Here is a 24,744-nt window from a genome sequence, read left to right on the forward strand (position 1 = left end):
CTGTGACTTAATAATGAGCATAACAGGAGTGAACAAAAGAAATACAACAGTGTTTTTTAAAATATTCAATACATCTACAGAAAAGACAGTTTAAAACCTCTCTAAAAATGAAATATGTAATAAAAAACCATTCTGTTTATTTACCTTGCAAATTATGCCTCTTATTTGGAATTGATTTTAAAAATGGTTGTGTATATACACATATATGTGTATATATATATATATGTATATATATACACACACACACAATACTATTTGCAATTAATTTTGCTTTGTCCAAACATGTGCATATTTATTGCTACATAGTTGTAACTAGTTTTTAAGTCAAAGATCCCTTTAAAATGCCTTGTAGCAAAAATGTAAGTATTTATTTTCATAGCTCCCTCTGTGTTTGGGACTCCAGACTGTGTCTATGAACGTCAGGAACCTTTCCTAGAGATGGGACTTGTCAGCAGGTGCTATGCTGGAAATACACACGATCTCCTAGTCCAGGACACTTAGGTGACAACTTCACAGTGCTGTGTGGTTAGTCCCAAGTCCCACCCAGTTGCTGTTGAGCCATGGTGGATTCTAATAATCACTCTGGAACTTAACAATCCAATTGATCTTTAACAGGTTACTGAAACAAGCACCATAAGGCTAGCATCACATCTGTCAGAAAGAATAGTGATTTCAAATATCTCTTGTATTAAAGAAAAAAATTATAGATATATGTGGTCAGCTCTTCCCAAAGAGTTAACCAGGGTTCCTGGACTCAGAAAGCTTCGGCTCCAGTGGTGGTGGGGTGCAGGAGGTAGGCAGTGAGCGTATGGATAGGTACATGTACCAGGGGACAGTGCAGAGTGTGTATCCTATGCCGTCCAAAGGAGGGTGGCCTGGGGAAGGCCCTGAAAGGAGGCTGTGACAGTAGTGCCTAAAGGAATAGCAAGGAGGCCATGGATCTGTCAGGGAGACCATGGGAATGGGCGAGTCCATGAATGACGGCTTTACGCCAGGTAGAGTTTGACTTCTACTCCAGTGAAGGTGAGAAGCCATGGAAAGTTCCTGGGCTATGAGTTTTTATGGCCTGAGTCTGCAGACAAGAAGTTCTGGAGCTGTGGGGACAAAGGCTGCGGTGCAGGTGCTCTGATCTTGGAAAACCACAATGACCTCTTTGTGGCGTCATGGCAGAGCCTGTCTAGATGGAACGTTCTTGGCCCGTTTTGAGGGCAGAGTGAATGTAATTGACTGACAATTCAAGACACCACTGTGCATTTTTAAGGGGAAGGAGGATAGACAACAAAAGGAACATTAAACAAACAGGATTATATCAAACTCACAGCAAAAGCAACGATGAAGGAGTATCTGACAGAAAGAGAGAAGATCTTTATAGACTATTAGGAGACAAAAGCTTAGTAACCAGAATACATCAACACTTCAGACAGTTCAACAACAAACATTCCAGTGACCCAAAGGGCAAAAGAATACAATAGATGATCCTTTAAGGAAATGCAAATTAAAGCCATAATAAAGTGTCACATTGTCCCTGTCCAAGTGGCTATCATCCAAAACACGGCGAGTAACACACTGACAAGGATGTGGCGAATGGAGAATATATACACACGTTTGCTCAGAATGTAAATTAGGGTAGACACTGTGAAAAACAGCATGGAGATTTCTTTAAAATCTAGAAATAGACGTGCTGCTTGATCCAACAGTGGCAGTCCTGGGTGTGCCCCAAAAAGACATGAACACGTGATGTTGAAGATGAACCCACCTGAGCTTGTGGCAGCACAGGTCCAGTCAACACAGACTCAACCAAGGAGTCCAGTACGGATGAGGAAAACAGCGCAAGTATACAAGGGAATGTTGTTGTGCAATAAAAATCAAAATGTTACCATGTGAAGCAATGTCGATGTGGCTGGAAAACATTATGCTTAGCAAAGTTGGCCAGGCGCAGAAAGACAAATATCATGTCTATCCTCATGTGTAGAGGCTAAAAGAAATAAGTAAGCTTTCTTTGCAACCATATGGTGATCACTAGAAGCCGGTGGCTGGATAGAGAGAGTTTGAATGATGCATTCTGAATCCGAGTTAGAGTGAATGTTTAAGTTCCCACTGTTAGTTTAGTGAGATGGCTCTAGCTCACAATAAACTGGTCTAGATTGTATGAACAAATGTGAATGAGGAAATGTGAACCCCCAATCATAAAGTAGCATCAAAGAAGGCAACATACTGATTATTTTTGCTCAAAACACACTGTTTGCATGTATGGGTATGCCATATTGTTACCCAGAGATTAGAATGGTTATTTAAATTAGAGATAACACAAGCCATGGAACTTGATGAAAGCAGAGTTTAACCTGTGATCAAGCTGATGTTCCCATCATTCTTGTTTGCGGTAGTGGCTCTCTCCCAGCAAGCCCTACAGGAACTCTTCAACTACCATTTACAGAGTAACCCCCTTACGTTTTCTTTGAGGAGTTTATATGAATTAAATTCAGGAATTTTTAGAGTCTTCTGCAAAATGCGTCTTCCCTTAGGAGTTAGTGTGCTTTCCAGAGGTGGTGGAACGGGCAGCCATATTGCAGTATGTAGCCTCTCCCCGCCAAACAAAACCACCAGGCATTCTGCCCACCTAGAGGATGGTTCTGCGGCAGCTTCACCATGCACATGGGAGTGGCACTGCTTTAGGGCACTCTTCAGGAAAAAACAGGATACGTTTTAATGTAAGGATACCAACATTTTCCATACCTGTCCTTTTAAGCAAGGAATGTGTATCATCTAAAAATCACTAAGTTGTGAGTACTTTTTCTTCCGTTACCTTCCTTTCACTTTCCATTAATCCATTTGGGATGGATGTGAAGGAGGCATTTGCTCTACAAGCCTCGCAGGAGAAGCTTCTGAGACTAATCCCCAAACACAGACACTCAGCAGCATCCTAGGAGAGCCAGCGTCTTCCTGGCAGCCATGTTGCCTGCTCCATGCTTGTTCTCCAGGGATAACAACTTTGCACATACTTCTTCCCTGCAGATTTACCAACTGTGAAAGTTAATCTGAGACTCCTTATCCTGCTCTTCGTTATAGGGCTTGGAACGCTACATATTTAAAGGACGATAAACAACTGTAGGCACGGGCAAAGCATTCTATCACACTATTTCTTAAGTCATTTTAATACTATTTAATTGTCCATGAAGAGTGATAAGAACAAACCTCTGTGTCGGAAATTGCATTTAATGAATTACATTACATTTAATGAAAATTTGCCTTTTAATATAAAATCTGCATGCTTCCTTTGGAAAGCAGTAATAATGGTTACCATAAAATTTAATTATTTTTTGTCAGTTTACAGAAAAACTTTGGGATGTAAAAGAAGGCAGTGAAGAGCTGGCCATTGCACCCTCCCCTGCGCCGCAGCAGGGTCCACTCCCTCTGGCCAAAGACCCTTCCAAACTGCCGTATGCTCCCGTACGTGCTGATGTGTGCACACACATGCTTTACAGTAAAGGCACCTGGTGGCGACAGTCCTTGTTGACATGCCCTTCCCTCAACGGTGTTGTGAACAGCATTTTTGAATGGCTGGCAGAGAGCTGCAGGGCCAGCCGGTCTGGGAGGTCAGGGCCGAGCCAGGAAGCCTCTAGGTGAGCACTGCCTGACAACAGGTAAACACAGTGAACACGGGCGGTTAGACAGCATTGATGCGACAGTCTTTCCCAATGATTGTCAGCGATAGAGCCTGGCTGTGAGACTTGTGGGTAAAAGAGTGGAGAGTTACTTAAGCTCTCACACCAGTCACCTACTTGCCTTGCCCAGTGTGCTAATTCTGCAATGTCAACAGTTTAATCACATGTCTGACTGAAAAAAGAGGTTACATAGGCCTGTTTGTTCCGAGGCAGTTGGATGTGGGCGGGGTGGAAGCTGTCTCTTCTCCCCAAGGACTTTGCCCTGGCCGGGAGAGACAGAGAGAGCCTGGGCCAGCAACGGTCCCGGCATCCTGTGTCCCCTGCTGCCTGGACACTGAGCAGCTTCATGGACATAAAGAGTGCATGGGCCCTGCAAATCTAAAATCTCAGGATCAATGCAAGCTCAGCTCAGGGGGTCTGCATTTGTATCTCTGAGCTTCATGCTACAGATCCCAGCCCCAGGCCAAGCCCACTTGCTGTCATGCAACACAGAGGCTGGTCAGAGCATGTGTGTGTGCACATGTAAGGCTAGCCATACTCAGTAAGCATTAGTAACACAAAAATAATTTTTTTGTTCTGTCATGTTTTGCAACCTAAGAGATTAAGGACATTAGGTTTCCGGCAGGTGATAAAAGAAATTGTGCAAGTATTATGGGATGTGATCTGCCTGAGCCCTTCATTTTGTCAGGTTTTGTCCAACATTCCAGTGGTGTGTGGGCTGGAGGGGCTCAGGTGGGGGTGCACTAAGCTTGTTATACATCAGATGCAATTTCGTGTTCCTTACTTTCACATCCTTGTGGAATAGCTGAGCACACACACAACTCTCAGAGGGAAGCTAGTGCTTTCCCCATTAGAAAACAAGAATGGCAATGCTTCATTTAAGTAGGTGGTAAAAAGGAAAGGATTATCAAAAGTTGTAAAAGCCATCCCTTGCATAGACATGATCAGGTGAGCACAGCAAGCCCATGGCCAGCGTTCTCGGCAGACACTGCAGCGCACACTGGCGGGCCAGGCCACAGGCTGTCACTCCTCACTTCCACAAGTAAACAGTAGGATGAAGGGTCAGGCTCAGGGGGCACACCTTGCACACACACTCGATTTGGGAGCCTCTGTCTGCCACCTGTGGGTGTGGCTAACAGTTCACCTGCTCCCAGACTGAAGCACAGGTTAGGCCTACATGTGCAACGTGACCTCTGACATTACCAGGAGGTCTAGCGGCATGCACGTCTTGTATAACCTCTGACATGACTGGAAGGACGAGGGAACTAGATATGCCATATAGCCAATTACAATGTCTTTGCCAGAAGACACCATCCTGGCTTCCCCTTCCTTAGGTTTTATAACCTGTGAATAACAACGCAGACATTCCTCAACAGCATGTCTCTGGTGAGTCTTATGGCCAAAGAAGATTGTAGTTGGGCCCTGGGTGACCTTGAAGCCTGCTGGCACATCTAAACTGCAAAGGAAACCAGAGCTGTTGTGTTCAGAAGCCTGGTACTCACTCATCTTCTCCCAGGTTGAAATGCCTCACGACCTGCTCTGCACATTGCAGTTCCCAGCAGAGATCGCAGTTGTGAGTGGAACACAGCCCCGTCAGACTGAGGCCAGGGATGTATCATCAAGTGGTTGGATGGTGGTCACGTTCTCTGCTCGATCACTCCTGAAGAGTTTGCTTGGTGGGCCTGGTGTGAAAGCCTAGCGTTGAAGTCCTCGCATTGCACAAGCTGAGATCCATTATGGGCACCGGTTTCAATCCCAGCAGTCCAGCTTTCCATCCAGCTCCCTGCTTGTGGCCTGGGAATGCAGTCGAGGACAGCCCAAAGTCTTGGGATCCTGCACCCGTATGGCGGACCCAGAAGAGGCCAGGTTCCTGGCTTTGGATCAGCTTAATTCCACCTGTTGGAACTGCTTGGGGAGTGAATCAACGGACGGAAGATCTTCCTCTCTGTCTCTCCATTCTTTGTATATCTAACTTTGTAATGAAAATAAATAAATCTTTAAAAAGCGAAACAACAACAAAAAGTTTGCTTGGTATTCCTTAGTGAAGTCAGTGCACCCCAAAGTTTGCTGAAGGCAGAGGCGATTCATTCATAAGTCCTCAACGCAGAAGACTGTCTGTTAAGTGAGTTCTCAGCTCACTGTCTTGCTCTATTGATGATAGTGGGACCACAGAGTGATTGGACTTCATCTAAGGAATGGGGTAACGGTGGCATTGTTTTTGAAGGGAGCAATTGTATTTAATGCCATGAAAATCCTCTTCCTTTGATTTCTCTGCATGTAATTTAGCACTAGAAATAATTATTCAGCATTATGGATTTTAATTACTGACAGTCCTTATTTAAAACCCATGGTGTAGATTCACTTTATGTTGTTAACTGCAACAGAGGTCTGGAAATATTAAATTGAAAATTCCAGAAACAGACAATTCCTGAGTTTAAATTTCTTGCCACTCTTAGTAACATGATGAAATTATGTGTCTTCCTGTGTCAGTCCTCTCCAGTATAAGTACCATCCTAGTGACAATGCTGTATGCACCTGCTGACTCTTGTTTTCCCAGGGACTGGGTTATGTCTGCCTTATTTTACTAAATATTGGTCACAAAAAAAAAGAGCAGTGATTTGTATTTCTTAAGGAGGAACCCAACGATGCTTTCTTGAAAGAAAAAGGCAAAAGTTCTCCCCTTACTAAGTAAATGGAAAATACCGTATGTAGCAGTTGGTAAGATCAACAGTGTGTTAAAATCGTGAGCCTCTCCCTGCAGCAAGTGTGTGAGTTTAAGCCTGCACAGCTCTGCAGAGAGGACCCACCATGTCAAGTTTGCACAAGGTTCTCAGCCCTGCGTTCTGTGCGAAAAGGTGAGGACTTCGCTGCTGAGAGTCAGTAATAGTTGACAGACAGGAGATTGGGCAGCTTACTGACAGCCAGAATCAGGAACAATGAGCACTGGGCTCTGACCAGCACAGGCCAGTGATCGTTGCTGAATATTAGGGCATGGACCGGTGACCTGCCAGCATTTCACAATGACCTTCCCAGGTGAATCCATGCACAGTGGAGAATATGTAAGCATGTTTTTGCAGGCACTGCTACTATTGTGACCATGGGATCTCTTACCAGAGGGATAGGGCTCCGGCAGAAAAGTCAGAAAATGTAGGACCCCAGGATCATCTGCTCAGTTTGTGCCTCGGTCAACTGTGTCATCTACAGCCTAGTTTGCTATTTGCTAAGCCTGGGCGCCAACAGTGCTTGTATAATCCAATACATGAAAACTTTGACAACCAAGCACAAAACTTAGCTACACTGCTGGAAGAGGATGAACATGACTTCACACACACAAACATACCCACATCGCACCAAGATGCCTGAATGTGGCACCACACACAGAAACACACAAACACAAATGTATGCTCCTATGCGTACAAGCACAGCCGAAAGTTAACTGAATGTAGCACTTAACACGTGCATACACACAGAGACACCATCTACACAGGCACAGGGACAGAGTAGAAGGTTCGAAAACACACATGCACACACAGACACATGGAGGGACACACACACACACCAAGGTAGACTGCAGAAGTAACACCTTCTGTAAGTCCACAATTGATTGGGATGCTTTAAGATGTGTCTCCAGAATTTTTCTTGCTTTTGGCTTATTTCAATGTTATGTGATATTAATAAAAAAGAAAACAAATTGAATATAATTCGTAGACTCCATTCTAAGAACACAGTGATAATCCTGTCCTCCGTGCCTCTCCCACATCATCTTTTTCCATCCTTCCTCCTTTCTTTCATTTTTCTTTCCTTCCTTTCTATGTAAAAACAATTAATTCTTGAACTTCATTAGCAATTGTTGGGTTATATAAATACATAAGGTTAGGAACTTTTTCTTCCTAGCATATATTACTCACCAATTGCAGAAAAATTTTTTAATGTCAATAGCTTTTTATGATTTACCTGAAAATACTATTGTATTGTTGCACCAAGTAATTTAACCTGAAAATTAGAATTGGGAGATTCTAATGACTTCACATTTACTTGAACTAGAAAAGATTTCCTATTTGTTTCAGATCCACAAACCCATATAATCTATTAGTACCTCTATAGCTCCATGACATAAAATAAATGGGGCACAATAAAATGAAAAAAAAAGCAATTACCTATTTCAAATCCATTATCACCCTGAAATCCCAAGGCAAAAAGAGAAACAAAAGTAAATATGCCTGTGTCCATATGTGTGCCCCATGGGTACGCACACATGCACACGCCCACATGCGTGCAGTGCAATGCACCCAGAGGGTCTGACCTGCTGAGCAAGCACTAGTAGCTCTGGGCTCTCTAGGTGACACTGCTCATAAAGCTGACTCACCCCAGAGCAAGCACTGGGAGCACCGGGCTCTCTGGGTGACACCGCTCATAAAGCTGACTCACCCCAGAGCAAGCACTGGGAGCACTGGGCCCTCTAGGTGACACCACTCATAAAGCTGACTCACTCCAGAGCAAGCACTGGGAGCACTGGGCTCTCTAGGTGACACTGCTCATAAAGCTGACTCACCCCAGAGCAAGCACTGGGAGCACTGGGCTCTCTAGATGACACCGCTCAGGACACTCTGGAGCCTTCCCAGGACTGAAAGGGCAAGATGAACAGGTCTCCCTACAGGCCCAGCCTAGGCTCCCGGGGAGTCCTGTAGAAGAAGCGGGTAGACTTCACCTCTTCATGTTCTCCTGGGCTGCTGTTCTGCATCACATGACGATGAGGAACAAGGCTATTGTGCTTGGTGCAGCTCAAGGATGCTGGCTCCCTCATGGGTAAAAGCAGTGACCACAGCTGGCAGACCAGCCTCTCCCTCTCATTCTGTCTCTATTGAGGATGCTAAAGGGCATCCTGCATAACACACCAGAGAGCTGAAACAGCTCAATAGATTTTGATCAAAACCAAATGAAACAGAAAGGTATAAACGCAGGATTTAGCAACTGATAAGAGCTTACAGTGGCTGTCCAAGCCTTGAAAATAAGGTAACACTGTTTTGATTCCTCTGTCACTTATGGAATGGTGAGAATCAACATTATCTACATCCCTAGCTTCTACTTCTACTACTTAGTTTTTATTTATTTTTAATTTTTAAAACATTTCATTCTCCTGCTATTTTGGAAAGCTAACAGGTGACTTTGTGTGTGTCTTGTGTGTGTGTGAGAGAGAGAGGGAGAGAGACAGAGAGAGAGGTTGGTTCCTGTAGGGTTTTCCACAGTGCTTCATACACAATCTCCTTTAATTCTAAAGAAGCAGAGAGAGCAGAATGACCGTTTGTGATTGTCTAGCCACAAACTTTAGTGTGAAACGCTTGTCACTAAACTACACCATTTGGCTTTTGTCCATGGTTTCCTCTGCCCCCCGCAGTTGATGATGTTTCTCCCCTTTCCTGCTTCTCTTGAGCGTATTTTACAAATAAGAACCTGACTCTAGAATAAACCATTACAGAATTGGATCCTGTATGTGGTGATTGCTGTACTGGGAATATTCATCTGCACTTTGATCTGGCCTCTTACTGATTAGATTTTGACCTGAAAATTACCACTTAGTGACTGTACGCTTGAGCCCTTCCATTACTCCTACCTCAATATCGTGTTGTCATGTTTTCACTATTTTTGGAAGTTGGGTGATTTGTTCAATCTCCAGCCTGTGTGGCTTCTGCTTCTCCATGAGGCTCCCATGAGACTCAGAGCCTCGTCTGACTCACCACTCTCCTCAAGTCCACACCGGTGAACACAGGACGGAAGTCATGATGTCAGTCACAAGGTAGCCATCATTTGGGATCCAGGCCTGTGCATAAGGTATCTTGCAGCCCATTTTCCTATGGAAGCATTCTAGATATTTAACAGATTGCCTGGAGCACACACAATAATGACAGATCACTACAAAATTAAGTTGCATTTTTCTTTTGGGTACAATTGTCCTCCTGTCATCATCAAAGAAGTTGTTATAGCTCCAACAAGACAAGAATAAAAACATAGAGACTTCTCTCGGTGTCTTTTCTCCTGTGATTAAGTACTTCCTTGTAAAAAATAGAGCCAAACCAGAAAAAACTCAGGCCCTCACAGTGGGAACAACCTTCCACCGTGGCAAGGCCTCCAAGACTCAGCAGTGAGGTGCTCCACCAAGCAGAAAAATCAGAAAAGCCGGACTGGCTTCACAAGGAAGCCACTGGTTAGTGATGAGCCTGTGACCGGGCAGGAGTGTTGTTGAAGACGCCAGGTATGTGTTGTTAGCACACTAAAGAAAGCTGCCAAGTCCTTGGATACAAAGACAGGAGGGAAAACTGCAGCCCATCAACATGAAAAAAAAAACAGCAACAACAACCAATCAACCATGAGCACACATTCTAAAGGCCTTCAGAGGATTTAAACTCATACCAGAAAAAACTCTACCAACATATTTGAAAGTGGTGACTAAATGGAAACTGACACAGGAAAATGCTGAAAATTGGAACAGGCATAAATCTAGAAAACATACTGAATCTGTTTTTTAAAGGTTTTCCTCCTCAAGAAAACTCTGCACAGATATTCCCCTTGAATTTTTCCAAGGAACAACCCCAAAATTGCACAACTGATTATTCTTTCTTTCTTTCTTTCTTTCTTTCTTTCTTTCTTTCTTTCTTTCTTTCTTTTCTTTCTTTCTTTCTTTCTTTCTTTCTTTCTTTCTTTCTTTTTTTTTCTTTCTTTCTTCCTTCCTTCCTTCCTTTCTTTTGTCTTTCTCTCTTTTCTTTTTTTTTTCTTTTCTTTTTTAAAATTTAAAGAGTTAGCCTCTCCTTTTCAATAGGATCTGAAAAAAATTGACCAATCAGCAAAATTATGATCCAGAACTACTCCTGGGCCTCCTTCTGCCTTTCTTCTCCTCACGCTTTCCTCTGCTTCTCAGATAAAGGAAAATTTAGAAAATATTGTCACTAGATTATGCATTAATGATACCTTACAGATGTGAAAATTCATTTATTCAACAATCTGTTTATCAATTTAGTTTCCAAAATGACCATCTCTATTTCTTTGATAACAGATTTGTTTATTTGCAGAAGGGGGCAAATTTCTTTTTTCTGCAACACAGATTTATAAGCATAATGACGTTTCAACCCGGTCCTACCTGCTGACTGCATTCCCACCCAGCAGCCTCCTTCAGCTTTGCTTTCATCTATTTATTCTTTTTTGCATTTAACTGTAACACACATATAAAAGAAAAAGTTCAGTATGTATCTATGTAAGCTGGACTAGCTTTACATCAAAAGGTGACATTTTCCTGAAAAAAAAACTTAAAAGACCTATCAATCAATAAATAAATAAATAAATTGTACTCATCAAACACCTAGACAGCAAACATGTTGCACTAGGTTATCAAACCACAGCAGTGTAACATAAAACATGATAAGGAAAATTTTAGCATAAAACAAGTTCTGAGATTTTCTCAAATATCTTGATTTTCAAAATGAAATAACAAAACAAAACAGAGCTAGGGGATGTTAAGCTGCCTTGGGTGCCAGGCATTTCTGAGTGGTCCTGGACCGCTCTGGGTTTAATACCTGAGGAGTTGACTAGTTGATTGGGACTCAGCATCCTGGAACTTGGACAGGACGCTTAGACTTTACATAAGACAGGATTTACATAACAGACAATCAACAGCACACTACCTAACAAGCTAAATACATTAAAAACAACAACAACAAAACAAGTCATGGAAAATGGAGTCGCAGGGGTTCTCTGCAGAGGCTGAGGATCTGCCCATGAAGGGCAGGGGAAGGCTCCCTGGCTGACCAGCGCTCCCCTCTCTGAGGCATCACACACCTGCTCCACTCCTCCGGCTCTCCCTCAACATTTCCCTCTGGAAGACACAGTAGCTCACCACTCTGTCCAGTAAGGAAGGGGGTAGCATTCTACCCAATACCTCCTGAGCCTTGCCCGAGAGAAGCACTCCAGGTAGCAAGGAGGTGGGGGACTCCAGGGAGACCCCTGGCTGGAGGGTGGTGGGGGACTCCAGGGAGACACCTGGCTGGAGGGTGGTGGGGGACTCCAGGGAGACCCCTGGCTAGAGGATGGTGGGGGACTCCAGGGAGACACCTGGCTGGAGGGTGGTGGGGGACTCCAGGGAGAACCCTGGCTGGAGGATGGTGGGGGACTCCACAGGAAGACACCTGGCTGGAGGGTGGTGGGGGACTGCAGGGAGACACATGGCTGGAGGGTGGTGGGGGACTCCAGAGAGACACCTGGCTTGCAGGGTGGTGGGGGACTCCACAGGAAGACACCTGGCTTGCAGGGTAGTGGGGGACTCCAGGGAGACACCTGGCTGGAGGATGGTGGGGGACTCCACAGGAAGACACCTGGCTTGCAGGGTAGTGGGGGACTCCAGGGGGACACCTGGCTTGCTTTCTAAAATTGTAATGCAAACAAAGAACAGGATAGAATTTTTACAAACTAATGACTCAAAATTATTGGACTTGTTAAAATGTCTTTATTCTCTATTTGGTGAGTGTGCTGTAAACACTTTTGGGATTGTGAGAGAGTGGAAAGTCTGATGGGATCATCTGGAGAGAGGACGTATTTCTTGTAGATAGACTGGTCCATAGCAGGGCTGGAGTAAGACACCAGACAGGGCAAGTGAGCCACAGGACAGGTCCTTGCTTTGCACAGGGAGGCAGCTGTCAGGCAGAGGGAAAGCAGACAGAGAGTGTGCCAAGTGCAAAGGCATCTTTATAGCCTTGAGGTAGGTATTAGGAGTGCCAGGTCAGCAACTGGCTGATGCAGCAGTAGGTGGACACCAGGAATAAACACCTCAGGGGATTGGTGAAGCAGGACCATCAGATATGGGGGTCAAAAACCACAGGGATTGGCACACAGCTCACTCTAGGCACCACGCCCCTACCTTCTGAGACAGGCCCATTTCCCGCTGCATTCTTGGGAAACCTTTAGCCTTTTACCTAATGTATCCATCTTCTCAAACTTCTCATTTGTCACTACCCCATTCACCACTAAGCTAAGCGAGTGGCTCTGGAGGCGCCATAGCTTAGCTGTCTTGAATGGAAACGCACAGAGGTTTCCCAGGTGAAAGGACTCCTTGGATGAGCCATGATTAGGGTTCTAGCCACCAGGGGTCTGTGGAAGTGCACTGAGCCATCCACACTCAAGAACTTAAAAGGGTAGGGTGGATTTTCTCCCAGATCTGGGGAAACACTTGCCATACCATCGTTTTAAAGACTGAATGGATGCTTTCACCATTGCCATGGAATCATCGTGCATCATGTTTGAAAGCATTTGAGTTGCAGTCGGTGTCTTTGAATTTAATGAACACACTTTTATGAGTATGCCCATGTGAATATTCCTGCACTGTAAGTCTTGTGTCTCTGTTTCATCCCAGGGTTCCCCAAACCCCACCACTAGATAAAGGTAGGATATGCCTAAACAAATACTTAAACAAAGTAATAGCCTTTGGGCTCAGCACTGTGGCCTAGCGGCTAAAGTCCTCACCTTGAATGCGCCGGGATCCCATATGGTTACCAGTTCTAATGCCAGTGGCCACAGTTCCCATCCAGCTCGCTGCTTGTGGCCTGGGAAAGCAGTCAAGGATGGCCCAAAGCCTTGCGACCCTGCACCCGTGTGGGAGACCCAGAAGAGCTCCTGGCTCCAGATTCGGATCAGTGGGGTACCAGCCGTTGTGGTTACTTGGGGAGTGAATCATTGGACAGAAGATCTTTCTGTCTTTCCTCCTCTCTGTATATCTGACTTTGTAATAAAAATAAATAAATCTTTAAAAAAAAACAAATAAAAGAGCGAAGTAATAGCATTATGTATTCTAATATAAAAAATCACTTTCATGTGCACATAGGGTATGAAAAACATGAAACATAAAAAAGAAAATACAGGAATTAGTGTGTCTCCAGTGCCTTTCAGGCCCACGTGGACATTGCTGCAGAGGTGCCAGTGGGCCTGCAGGAGCTGACCTTGTGCTTACAGAAGGTCAGCGCTAAGTGGACATCTTTAGGACAGCCTGTGCTTTTAGGTGGCGCAGGTTGCCTTCAGTGCTATTTTCATCTTCAGCATGCGAGACACAGACAGGCCCGTGCGTTATTTCTGCTGACCGTCTCAGTCTGCCTCCCCAGTTGAATGTGCACGGATTCACTGGGAGACTTTCCTAATGCTGGCAGCCAGCCGTACAGCTTAATCCACCAACGGTGCTAGAGGATGAAGTAACACATGTTGGCTCTGAAGTGAAAAGGAAGTTCAGCAACAGCCCCAAAATGGACGTAACCTGAAGTCATCTGTCGGAGGGCTTAGAGTAAGATCAATCCAGTCTTTGAGCTGGCGGAGTTATGTTGAAAAGAAGGTTCAGAAAAAAGCCGCCTGCTCTTAAATCAGCACTAGGAGGAGGGCCGACCGGGCTGGATTCTTGGGACCGAGCCCTGCAAGTCAGGGAGGGCAGCTGCTGGTGACGAGAGCTCTCTGGTAGCCCAGCGGTGCCCACCACAGGCCACCCTTGGGGCAAGGAGGTCCTCAAAGATGGGAGGGCTTCATGCCCTGACAACTCAAGCCCTGAAGTCTGCTTCAGCTGGTGTTAGAGGTTCTAAATTAGGAGGAAAATCAAGCTAAGCATTTGCTTTTCATACTATTGTTCTGTGTATTCAAATACAGATAAAAAGTGCATGGCATTTCCACACAAAATTATGGGTGGATGTGCATGACCTTAAAATAAATTATCATTTCGGTTCTAAGTAATATAGTTTCCTTTCTGACTTTGTGAATTAAATGTAGATAACACATATATTTATACATAGCATTTATGCCCTTTAAAATAGCTAATGCATTCATTAAATTAAAATGTCTTTGTTTTCTGTATTGTAAGTGCTTAGCTATTGGAGGGGATGAACGTTTATATGATTGATAGCTGTTGCCAACCAAGCCTTAAAGATAAATCACTCAACCATAAACCTGGTCATTCATCATTTAAAATCTTGGAAATTCTAAAAAAAAATCTTGATTATTTATAGCCTTTTATTGCTTATTAATACGGATAGTTTCCCAGTAAGCACTTTCTATTTTTATAGATTCACTACCATGAAGAAGAATAAAAGCCAATTAAAGTCCTACTGACTTCTGACACTTTACGTTCCTTTTCCCAGAAACTGACTCATTTTATTTCCTTTTGAGAGAGAATATAAAAATGATTCTTGGCAAAATCTGATTATGCGAAAACTGCGGAACCCACTTCCCTGATGACACAGTTATGGATTCTCGCAGGTGCTTCATGACACCTGGGCTGCCATAACGTTTCCCTAGCTGCCTCTGGCCAGCCAGGAGGGAGCAGAGCCCTGGAAACAGCCATCCTTCCTTACGTGTCAGTGTAGCTCCTTAGACAGAAGCAAATGTAAATGTGACAGGTGTTGCTGAGTGTCCGACACGTCGACCTTTGCTGCCTTCAGCTCTGTGGCTGATGCTCCTTTGTTGTGTGGGCCTGTCCTTGCATGGTGCGCATGCTGTGAAGCCGGTCGGAATCAAGAGCCCTCTTGGATTGTGACTGTGATGTACACTAGCAGAGTCTTCTTCCCAGCTCTGACTGTCAGCAATGCCTCCAGATACTCCCAGTGTCCTCTGAGATGTAAAGTCATCTTTAGTGGAAAAAGACTGATTGAAACACAGTGGAGAGGAGAGGAGTGAGAGAGAGAGAGAGAACAGAGGGAGGCTCAAGAAGGTCAAAGACACAAAACACATTCTAACTGATCCTTCTTTGATGCTGCTCTGTCACACTTTAATGCAGTCTACTTGTCATTGAGCGGGTGATGCTCTGCTTTGGTTCACATTACAATGCAAGGCAGGAAGTCTGTGAAGACTCAGGTGTCTTAGGTACATTTCTCTGAGTTTGATTCAGGCCTCCAGCTTCCAGCAACTAGCTCTGTAAAACAAGTGTGGAGTTATTCTAAATGGTTAAAGAAAATAAAGCCTGGGGAGACACTGGCCTCTGGTACGCTGTTCATTGTCAAATGTAAACTGTGTCAGCGTTCATGTTCCATATGGCGAACAAAGACGCCCGGGGCATTGGTTGTGCAGGACAGCACCACAGCGCTCACTCTGCTGGCCAGCTCCTACCAGTGGGCCCAAGATATTCTTAGGTGTTAGAATGACCACTAAACCTACTTTACATACATCTTGGCATGTTGGGAGGTATAGCTATAGACTAAATCGCTAGCATAACATTGCTAAGTGAGAATTTCAACTTTGCTTAATTTGAGAAAAAAATAAGTTCTTTTCTAGAAAAATGGAAATTTAAAACTCTGTCAATAAGAGGAGAAAACGTAATTTATCCAACACACTCATGAACTGTGTTATGAACCTGTCAATGTTTTGCCATTCAGAATGATGATCAAGGAGGCCATGGGTTTTATTGCTTCATGTTGCATTTCATATATTATTGCCGTGAGTTTCTTTGGCTTGATGATATTCATATTCTTATAGCTGATTTTCCTTTGTTATCTAAGTGTATGTTGTAAATTAGGAAAGCCAGTTCTTTCTCATACCTTATGGTAATCAACTGTTTGTCTTTTGTTTGTCTTTGGTTTTAAATTTGAGGAAGCCAATATTTTCCTTATTTCCTTTATGATGTCTGCTTTTTTTCCCAAAGATTTACTTATTTGTTTAAAAGGCAGAGTTAGAGACAGCGGAGAGAAAGAGGGATCTTTCATCTGCTTCTTCATTCCCCAAAGCACCATGAGCCCAGAAAGCCACGGCTGTGCCAACCTGAAGCCAAGGCCTAGAGAATCATGGGAGTGTCCGTAGTCCAAAGACACCTATGTGTGTGGATGTGTGGGTACATGCATGTGTCTGTATGTGCATGTGTGTTTATGTGGGTTTGTATGTATATGTATGCGCATGTGTATTTAGGCCTTAATTTTATCCTTGTGTCTGATTTCATTCCCCTTTTCTTCTCTAGTCAACTGACATTGATCACATTCTAAACATTTAATACATTACTCAGCATCACGCAATACTTACTGGAATTACCTGCCAGCATAGAGCACATATCAAAAAACAAACAAGACCAAACACCTCTGTGCTCATTGAAGAAAGTTACATTTTATTTCATTTTGTTTCCTAATCCTAAACTGTGCATATGGAATAGTGCTGAAATGACAGGAGTATAAAATGTTGAGCAATTCGTGCTGAAGGATCACCTTGTGCCTTGGTGACTCACTAAATAGACTCCGTCAGAGGGCAGGTAGGCCTCCCAGGAACATGGGGGAACAGAGACAGACACACAGCTTCAGGACGGGGGTGCATCTGAGCAGCGCGTACCCCCAAATGGCTGTCAATGGCTATTGCTAGAGGAGTTTCGAGAACTAGAGCCTCCTGTTTTTGTTTGTTTGTGTTCTTAGCCTGTGGTACTCAGGGAAGATTTCCTGAAATGAATCAGATGATCAGATGTGAATTGGGTTTTGAGAATTGAATTTCATTTCTGGGGGTAGGGGGACAAATAGGTTCTTTCAGAGAGTCACAGTGAGGACAAACCCACGTGTCTGGTCAACTTCACAGACAAACCATCACAGGAGAGAACTGGGACTGACCTCAGGCCTGCACTGACCTCAGGCTGGAACTGACCTCAGGCTGGGACTGACCTCAGGCCTGCACTGACCTCAGGCCTGCACTGACCTCAGGCCTGCACTGACCTCAGGCCTGCACTGACCTCAGGCCCGGATATACCTCAGGCCTGGACATTGGATTAAACAGTGTCCTGAATCCCAGAGCCATGTTTGCCAGGAATTTGTGAGTTGCTGGCTTATGAACTAGGGGTGGGGCTGGAGTCAGATTTCAAGGCTAGAAAGAGCCATTCTGGGTGGTAAATATCACAACCCAAGAAGTGACCAGCCAGGATGCTCTGGCCAAAGCACAGGAGAACAGGAGCCTGGCTGGAACAGCCTCTCTGAAGATCAGAATGGGTTGTGGCTGATTGGAGACATGCTATACAAACGAGCAATGCTAAGATTCTCTGCCTACATGTTTGGAATTGCCCAGGACTTCAGACGCATGTGCCGTCAGACGAGGTCAGAGATTTGAAGAATCTCAGTGATCTAACAACACTTTAGCAGAAACAGGAACTCTGCCTTCAGTTCTAGGGAACTCAACTTCTAATTTTGATCTGGAGGTAAAATTTGCATGTAAGTAAACTTTATTTTAGCTCTCAATATTCACATATTGGAATTTAACCCATTGATGGGCATACACCAAAGATACAGAAACATGGCATTAAGTTGTACATCTATTTTTAACTGATTGCTGTTTCAGAAAAGTTACAGTACAAATATCAGTAATTAAAAATGCTAGGATTTTTGGTGATTTAATTTGTAGCTATTCTTAGAAAAAGCCTTACAATAATTAAACGAATGATTTGAAATAAAGTGCTCAAATGATTCATGGTTTATTTATGTACATTTAAGCTGCTGGAGCACTGTTGTGCCGCTGTTGAACAGCAGCTGATCACAGCTGCCCCCTGGTAGAAAGTGTCCAGATAGCTCAGGGGTCAGCAGGCAAAAGCTTGACTTTTCTCACCAAAACACACTTGATTGGCACCCAGAGCTGCTTTCTCGCTTCTAGCTAATTGTACTGGAGAAATACCCAACTGCTACAATGGATAGTGGGGACCAGATTCTGCAGAGCACTCCCCTACTCTGTCCTCAGGACTCAGTGGTATTTGTTATGACTTGGCAAGCTAACAGCGAACGCTAAGTTGGAAAAGAAGGCACTGTGCTTTTCATATGGCCAGAGAACATTCACAAACATGCTTCACAACATTAGACATTCAGAATTTTGTATTAGTAGATTCATGACCCAATCAGCAGTCATCAGTGAGATTCTGGGGTGTGATATGCTTATCACCTCAAAAGTTGCTCTGGTCTCGGTGAATTACACTCATAGGAATTCTGTGATTTGAAAAAGGAGGCAGAATGATGCCATTAAGCATGTGACATGCCTAACTGAACCAATAAGGAATAGGTAGAAATGTGGCAAGTTCCTCTGTCTCTAGTGGAAGCTTGGCAGTAGCTGAGCCCAAGGACTTGCCGACTTGTTCCTTTGCAGTGCCTGTTGTCCTATATCATCCAGCAGTGTCAGACAGTCAGCACGTCCCACAGGTTCCAGCCCAGCAGAGTGTGCCAACTGCTGCGGCCCTGAGACTGAGAGCTACACAACCCTGGAATCTCAAAACGAAATTAAACACAGTGAATCCAAGTCTTGAACCTTACCATTGCTGCTACAGACCCTTTGGCAAGAATGAAGATGATAAACATGTGGCTTTCTAAACTACATAATTTACTAGCAGAAAACGACCAGAATATAAGAGAGTTCCAAAATACAGTTTAGAAATGTATATTATAAAAAAAATGCATGTGTTTAATAGTTTTGGCACTAAATTTATCTTTTAATTCTATTTCCCAGGAACTTTTCAAAGCACCTTACATTAGTATAAGAAGATAATAATTTGTTGAAAGACAGACAATCCATCCAATTAATATCAGGACAGATTCCTTGCTTGTAAAAGAATATGAGAAATGAAAATATCAACAGAAAGGAAATGAAAGTAGTCTAGAAACACAGAGTTATCATATTTAACAGGAAGTTATTTTAATGTCGTTACATTGGTGTAAACTGTGCACTTTAATTCTTTTTGGAATAACTGCAACTGCTCTTCAATTGTGTGTGGGTTCTTGTAACATTCAACTCTATCACAGAAGCACAAACACTTGTGAATGAACATGAGTGAGTACTTGATGTTTAAAAAAAGCACGGGTAAGAGCAGGAAGTTGACATCCAATTTCAGGGGTTGTGCATGTAGAAATTCTTGCCCAAGCACACAAGTCTAGGTTCACAATTGAAACAAAATGAAACAAAACTGATGGCCATTTATCAATATACTAGAGAAATGGAAAGTTTCTTTTCTAAAACCAGAGGACAAATTATACGTAAGATCAAAATATGTACAAGATATATAATATGTGAAAATGCGAAGAGAAAATGTCAATAAAATATATTTATGAAATTATCTTACTTTATTAAAATGTATTCTAATATATTATTATATATTAGAATGATCATCTTATATTCATTTATTAATTACCTGCTTATTCTGCAATGATAGGATAATTAATATAACACCTAAATGTGCAAATAAAATCATGTGGCTCTAGAGAGCTTTTAAATCTATGAATCATGAATAAAATATGTAAATTTTATGTACATTTCTTTTGCTATTAGCATTTATTTTTCCAAATAATACAGTTTTTTCTACCTACTTTCTATAAGACTCTATGCACTAAACACACCCCATAATTTATGCAGCATAAGCCATATGCTAAAGGTTTGCTTTGCCATATACTGATCCTTTAAATGTCAATGGGTTTATTTAAATATACTCATCAATTACTACAACACAAATCTGCTTTCTTTGGAACAATATTCCTTTTTTTATGCCATATATATGTGTGTATGTGTGTGTGTGTACATACATACATACATGTCACATTTTCACATTAGCAGATAAAAATATATTTTAAAATCATTTTAAAAAAACTATGTTTCAGTATTCATGGAAATAAAATCATAGTTCCAATTGGGAAAAGAAAAAAAGAAAAAAATTTCTCGTGTCTAAACAAGAAATTTTCCAAATATCCCCAAATTCCAGAACGTTCTTACTCCATTCACCTCCTCTAAACTTTTTACTAAATATATTCAGGCATTCATCTTTGTGAGTTTTCTCTCGAATCCATGGTTGCTTAAAAACTGTATTGCAATATGACTCTGTTTCAAGGTTACCTTGGCAACACTCACAGATCTTGAGCAGCTCTGTCTAAATGAAGCGAAAGACTACAACAAGTGAAGATTTAAGTACGGAAAAGACGCACACGCACATCCACACCCAGCTTTCTCTTTCAATCCCGTTTTCCTGTCTGATAATGACATTCATACACTGATTGCAGTTGGGTTGATCCAAGCCCTTGAGCAGGCTGCGTGGGTGGTAATAAGGAGTGCTGTACATTACCTCACTTTTAGATTCCCTTGTTGGGGCTGCCCGTCGTAAACTGATAGAATATCGAAGTCCTCTTCTAGAGCAAATGTGTGAAATGACAGCTGTATCCTGTTGCGCTCGCCGGTGATGATAATCCAGGTACAGTTGGCATAGTTGGGATAGCCGTGGGGGAACCCTGGGCTCTCGATGGTGCCATTTGGGCCCTGGACTAAGCCTCCACAATTCTGACCTGGGGGGAAAAAACACAAAAACAGCATGTTATTTCTCTCATATTTGACCTGGGATTTTTTCTTTTTCAATTGTGCAACCACTTAGGCCAGTCCAAATGTTAAATTGTACCAGTGTTGTATATTGCTGATAGATCGGGAGAGAATGGCAGCTTTGGCTGAAAGCAGGGAATGAAGAAAGCATACAGCATCATTTGGCATTTGGGAACTTGCTAGACTCCAAGGACAAGGTTGTCTGTGCTTTTCAGTTGTCTAACCTCTTCAGTATGTGGAGGATAACTCCGATGCTGACTACCAGCACATTCCTGCTGAAGACACTCTGCTTGCATTTCTTTGTGGGGTTACCAAGCTGCCTGTGTAATAAACCGGATAAAACTGCATACATTCAGACACTCAATTATCAGCACACACAAATGATTGCCATTAGGGGCGATCTGGTTAGTCAGGTCAATACACCAACTGTCGATTTGCATCTAGGCTGGGAAACATCCCACAAGATGAGTCAAAGAGAGTCGCATGGCGCTCCCCTGGTTGAAAGCAACAGGCCTAACGTCACTGACTCCATGATGCTGACATCAAACATTGCCCAGGAGACAAAGGACCACGAGGCCCACCCCACACGGAGGTCTCCTCTACCTAGGTCCAGCTGTCTGCATGGAGACACAGAGCAGCACATTTTGACAGAGGGTATATCTCACCTGCAGGACTCAGTCTCTGCCCTGCCTCCACCTATTGGACTCTGATAACAACTCCTCTACATTAGTGTTTTAGGATATCAACATTGTTCATTTCAAAAGTAAATTTTAGCACTTTGAAGCACAGAAGTTAACTCTGGTTGATAATAATCATTTGCATATTTCAGAATAAGTAGAAGTAATTTAAATGTTTTCAACACAAAAAAATTACAGACGTTTGCAGTGATGAATATGTTAGTTCCATTGATTTGATCATGCATCTATGTCTCAAAATGCCATATTGTGCTACTGTTCTCATATGCTCAATCATCATTTATTGATTACAATGCAAATGAATAAATGAAACGGTGGGAGAAATCAAAGCAAACGTACAGCGCTAAAACAGCCACAGATGTTTAAGCTGCCCTCAGCAGGTGTGCAGAGCATCCCACACTCCCGTCATCCCCTTATCCCAACATCCTTGAGACAGGTGCAATGAGGGCTACACTCAGTGTCTCAGCTGCACATGGTAATACAAAAGTGAAGCAGCTGAGTGCAAGTGGAGACTGGCTCCATTTTGCTTCTACTCACACAAGGTTCACGTGGTCAGTTCTAATATAGGCTTCTATGGCAACTTCTGTACTTGGGGAGAAGGCTGCAGGAACAGATCACCTGAGGAAGCTGAAGTCCAAGCTTCCTCAAAGAACCCGGGTGTGGTATTTCAGGAACAGCCACTCCCCTGGCCAGTGTTCCCATTCCTGCTTATGGACGAACGGCAGCCCTCTCCCCGCTCTGCACAGCATCTGCCTTCTGCTGCTCCTGGTCTTTCGCCCACAGACCTTCGTCTGGGACTTTCCTGTTCCTCTACTTCCTCCGCCTCCCTGTCCACTGAATCACTTCAGGAGGACAATTGAGTCCTGTGAATGTTTGCATCTTCTCAGGTGCCTTTCCCACCCTGCTTTCCCTGGGTGTGCCTGGAGGGAAAGCAGTGGCAACCACCAACACGGGTGCTAGGTTCAGCTGCCAGCTCGCAGCGTGTCAACCACTTCCACACTACATGAGAAAACACAGTGGCTTCCATCTCAAAACTTCTAAGTAAGCAACTCCTAGAAGATGCACAGTTTCATTCTTTTTCTTAATCTGTCCATTTCCCACCAGTGGGTTTCAATGCATTTAAATATCTTGACACTGAATTTATTAGGAATAATTTGAAGAGATCTGGATATGGTCACATTACTGGGTAAAGCATAACTACTTGAACATAAGCATTATCCTAGCTTTGATCACTGAGCTGCAAACAAAAAATTATTTCCATCTACATTTTACACTTAAAAATACTTCAGAACACTATTTCTCAGTAAGCTCAGATTTTCACAGCATTACCAAATGCGTGTGGGAGTTTGCTAAACCTTAATCATAAAGATTTAATGAAAGGGGTTTGCGAGTTTAAAAGCAAAGACTAAGAAGAAGTCCATTCCCCACTAAATTTAAATCTAACAATAACACTGTAACAAGCAGATATTAAAACTGTGGGGTTTTGAAAGTTCTTTAAAGAAAATAGTTTTTCTGGTTTATCTAGCAATTCCTGCTTCATAACAAATCAGAAAGAAGTGAAGATTTGATTAAAAATTGAAGGTAAAATAATATCAACAGAGAAAGTTCCTGGCACACCATTATGAGATGCTAAGGATTCCAAAGGAATAGTGTTTTTGTTGCCATTAAGTTGCAATTGGTACAGTGACTTTTGTAGAAAGATTTGCGCTAGCTCAGCAGCCAGGCTCTGCACAGGCTCTGTTGAACTGCTCACAAGCTCTTGTGGGAGTAATTCCCTTCCTTGACTACACTGTGATCTGTGTTATAGTTAACTTCTGATTTACTACGTGTGATCCAAACATGTTTAAGACGATCTTAATGAACAAAATGAGAAATTTCATATAATCCAATATTACACGTCATACAAAGCCACAGTAATCAAGAATACAAGATTTGCACAAAATCATCAATGGGACAGAACAGAGATCAATGCTGAATTTAGAGCAGGGATCCTGCAGGACACCGGGAAAGACTGTCTTCTCAAAAAAAGGTACCAGGCTCAGTAGACACACAAATGGCAAAGTAAATCATGATTCCCATCTTGCCATATGAACAAGGATCAGTTACAGGTGAATTATAGCCCTAAATGTAAAACATGACAGCACTCCCATAGACAATGTAAAAGGAAGCAGCCTCAGAACTGTGGAAACATCTTAAAAAGAATGAGCTAAAGGGAAGTGCAGTAAGAGATGCTTGCCATATTTATATTTTTAAAGAGACACTTACTGGGCCCAGTTTGGTAGCCTAGCTGCTAAACTCCTCACCTTGCACACACCAGAATCCCATATCGGCGCCAGTTCTTATCCTGGCAACTCCGCTTCCCATCTAGTTTCCTGTTTGTGACCTAGGAAAGCAGTTGAGGATGACTCAAAGCCTTGGGACCCTGCACTCACATGGGAGACCTGAAAGAGCTCCAGGTCCCTGGCTTTGGATTGGCTCAGCTCTGACCTTTGTGGCCACTTGAGGAGTGAATCAGTAGATGGAAGATCCTTCTCTGTTATCTCTCCAACTCTAGGTATATAAGCCTTCCTAATAAAAATAAACATATTTTAGAAATATGATACTGGAAAAAGCTCCCATATCAGTGACAAAAGGTAACATGCTTGAAACACACACACACACGTTAAATAGCTGCAGTTTTGGGATTGGAAAGGGAAGAAGAGAAGAATGTTGAAGAATGATGCATGCTAAAGCTCAAAGTGTTTAAACTTATTTTATTCAAGGAAAGTGAAAAACGTCATGTATTTCCCAATGCAGCATTAAGAGCAAAGAACTGCCGTCCATCCTGCCCTCATTTCCCAACTGAGCCTTGCTTAAGGCTTCCTTCAACATGGCTCCACATGAACAGATTGGTTTAATTGGAAAAAACTTAATGGAAAAATTTTCAGTGATACTAACATGCCCATATTTTAATGTGATGTTCAATACAAACCTTTTATAACAGTATTTGTACAGTATGGTTCCTTGAGGAAATAGTCTGGGATGTTTCCATGATAATTTCATTATTTCAGTTTAAATTTATTTTCTTTAAGGACTGAAAATTC

The 24,744-nt window shown here is 42.9% G+C and overlaps 1 protein-coding gene across 1 annotated transcript in view; it reads right to left on the reverse strand.

The window, feature by feature from the left end:
* Nucleotides 1-21,406, reverse strand: part of CSMD1 (CUB and Sushi multiple domains 1) — a 1,316,379-nt gene extending 1,294,973 nt beyond the window's left edge. Inside the window, exons 1-2 of the mRNA XM_040967079.1 lie at nt 21,355-21,406; nt 20,719-20,935 (exon numbers count right to left, since the gene is read on the reverse strand). Coding sequence (XP_040823013.1) covers nt 20,719-20,935; nt 21,355-21,406 — 269 coding nt within the window. The remainder of the gene's footprint in view (nt 1-20,718; nt 20,936-21,354) is intronic.
* Nucleotides 21,407-24,744: the final 3,338 nt, after the last annotated feature.

Source organism: Ochotona curzoniae, unplaced genomic scaffold, assembly GCF_017591425.1.
Source record: "Ochotona curzoniae isolate NIBS_2020 unplaced genomic scaffold, NIBS_Ocur_1.0 scaffold_4506, whole genome shotgun sequence".
NCBI lineage: Eukaryota > Metazoa > Chordata > Mammalia > Lagomorpha > Ochotonidae > Ochotona > Ochotona curzoniae.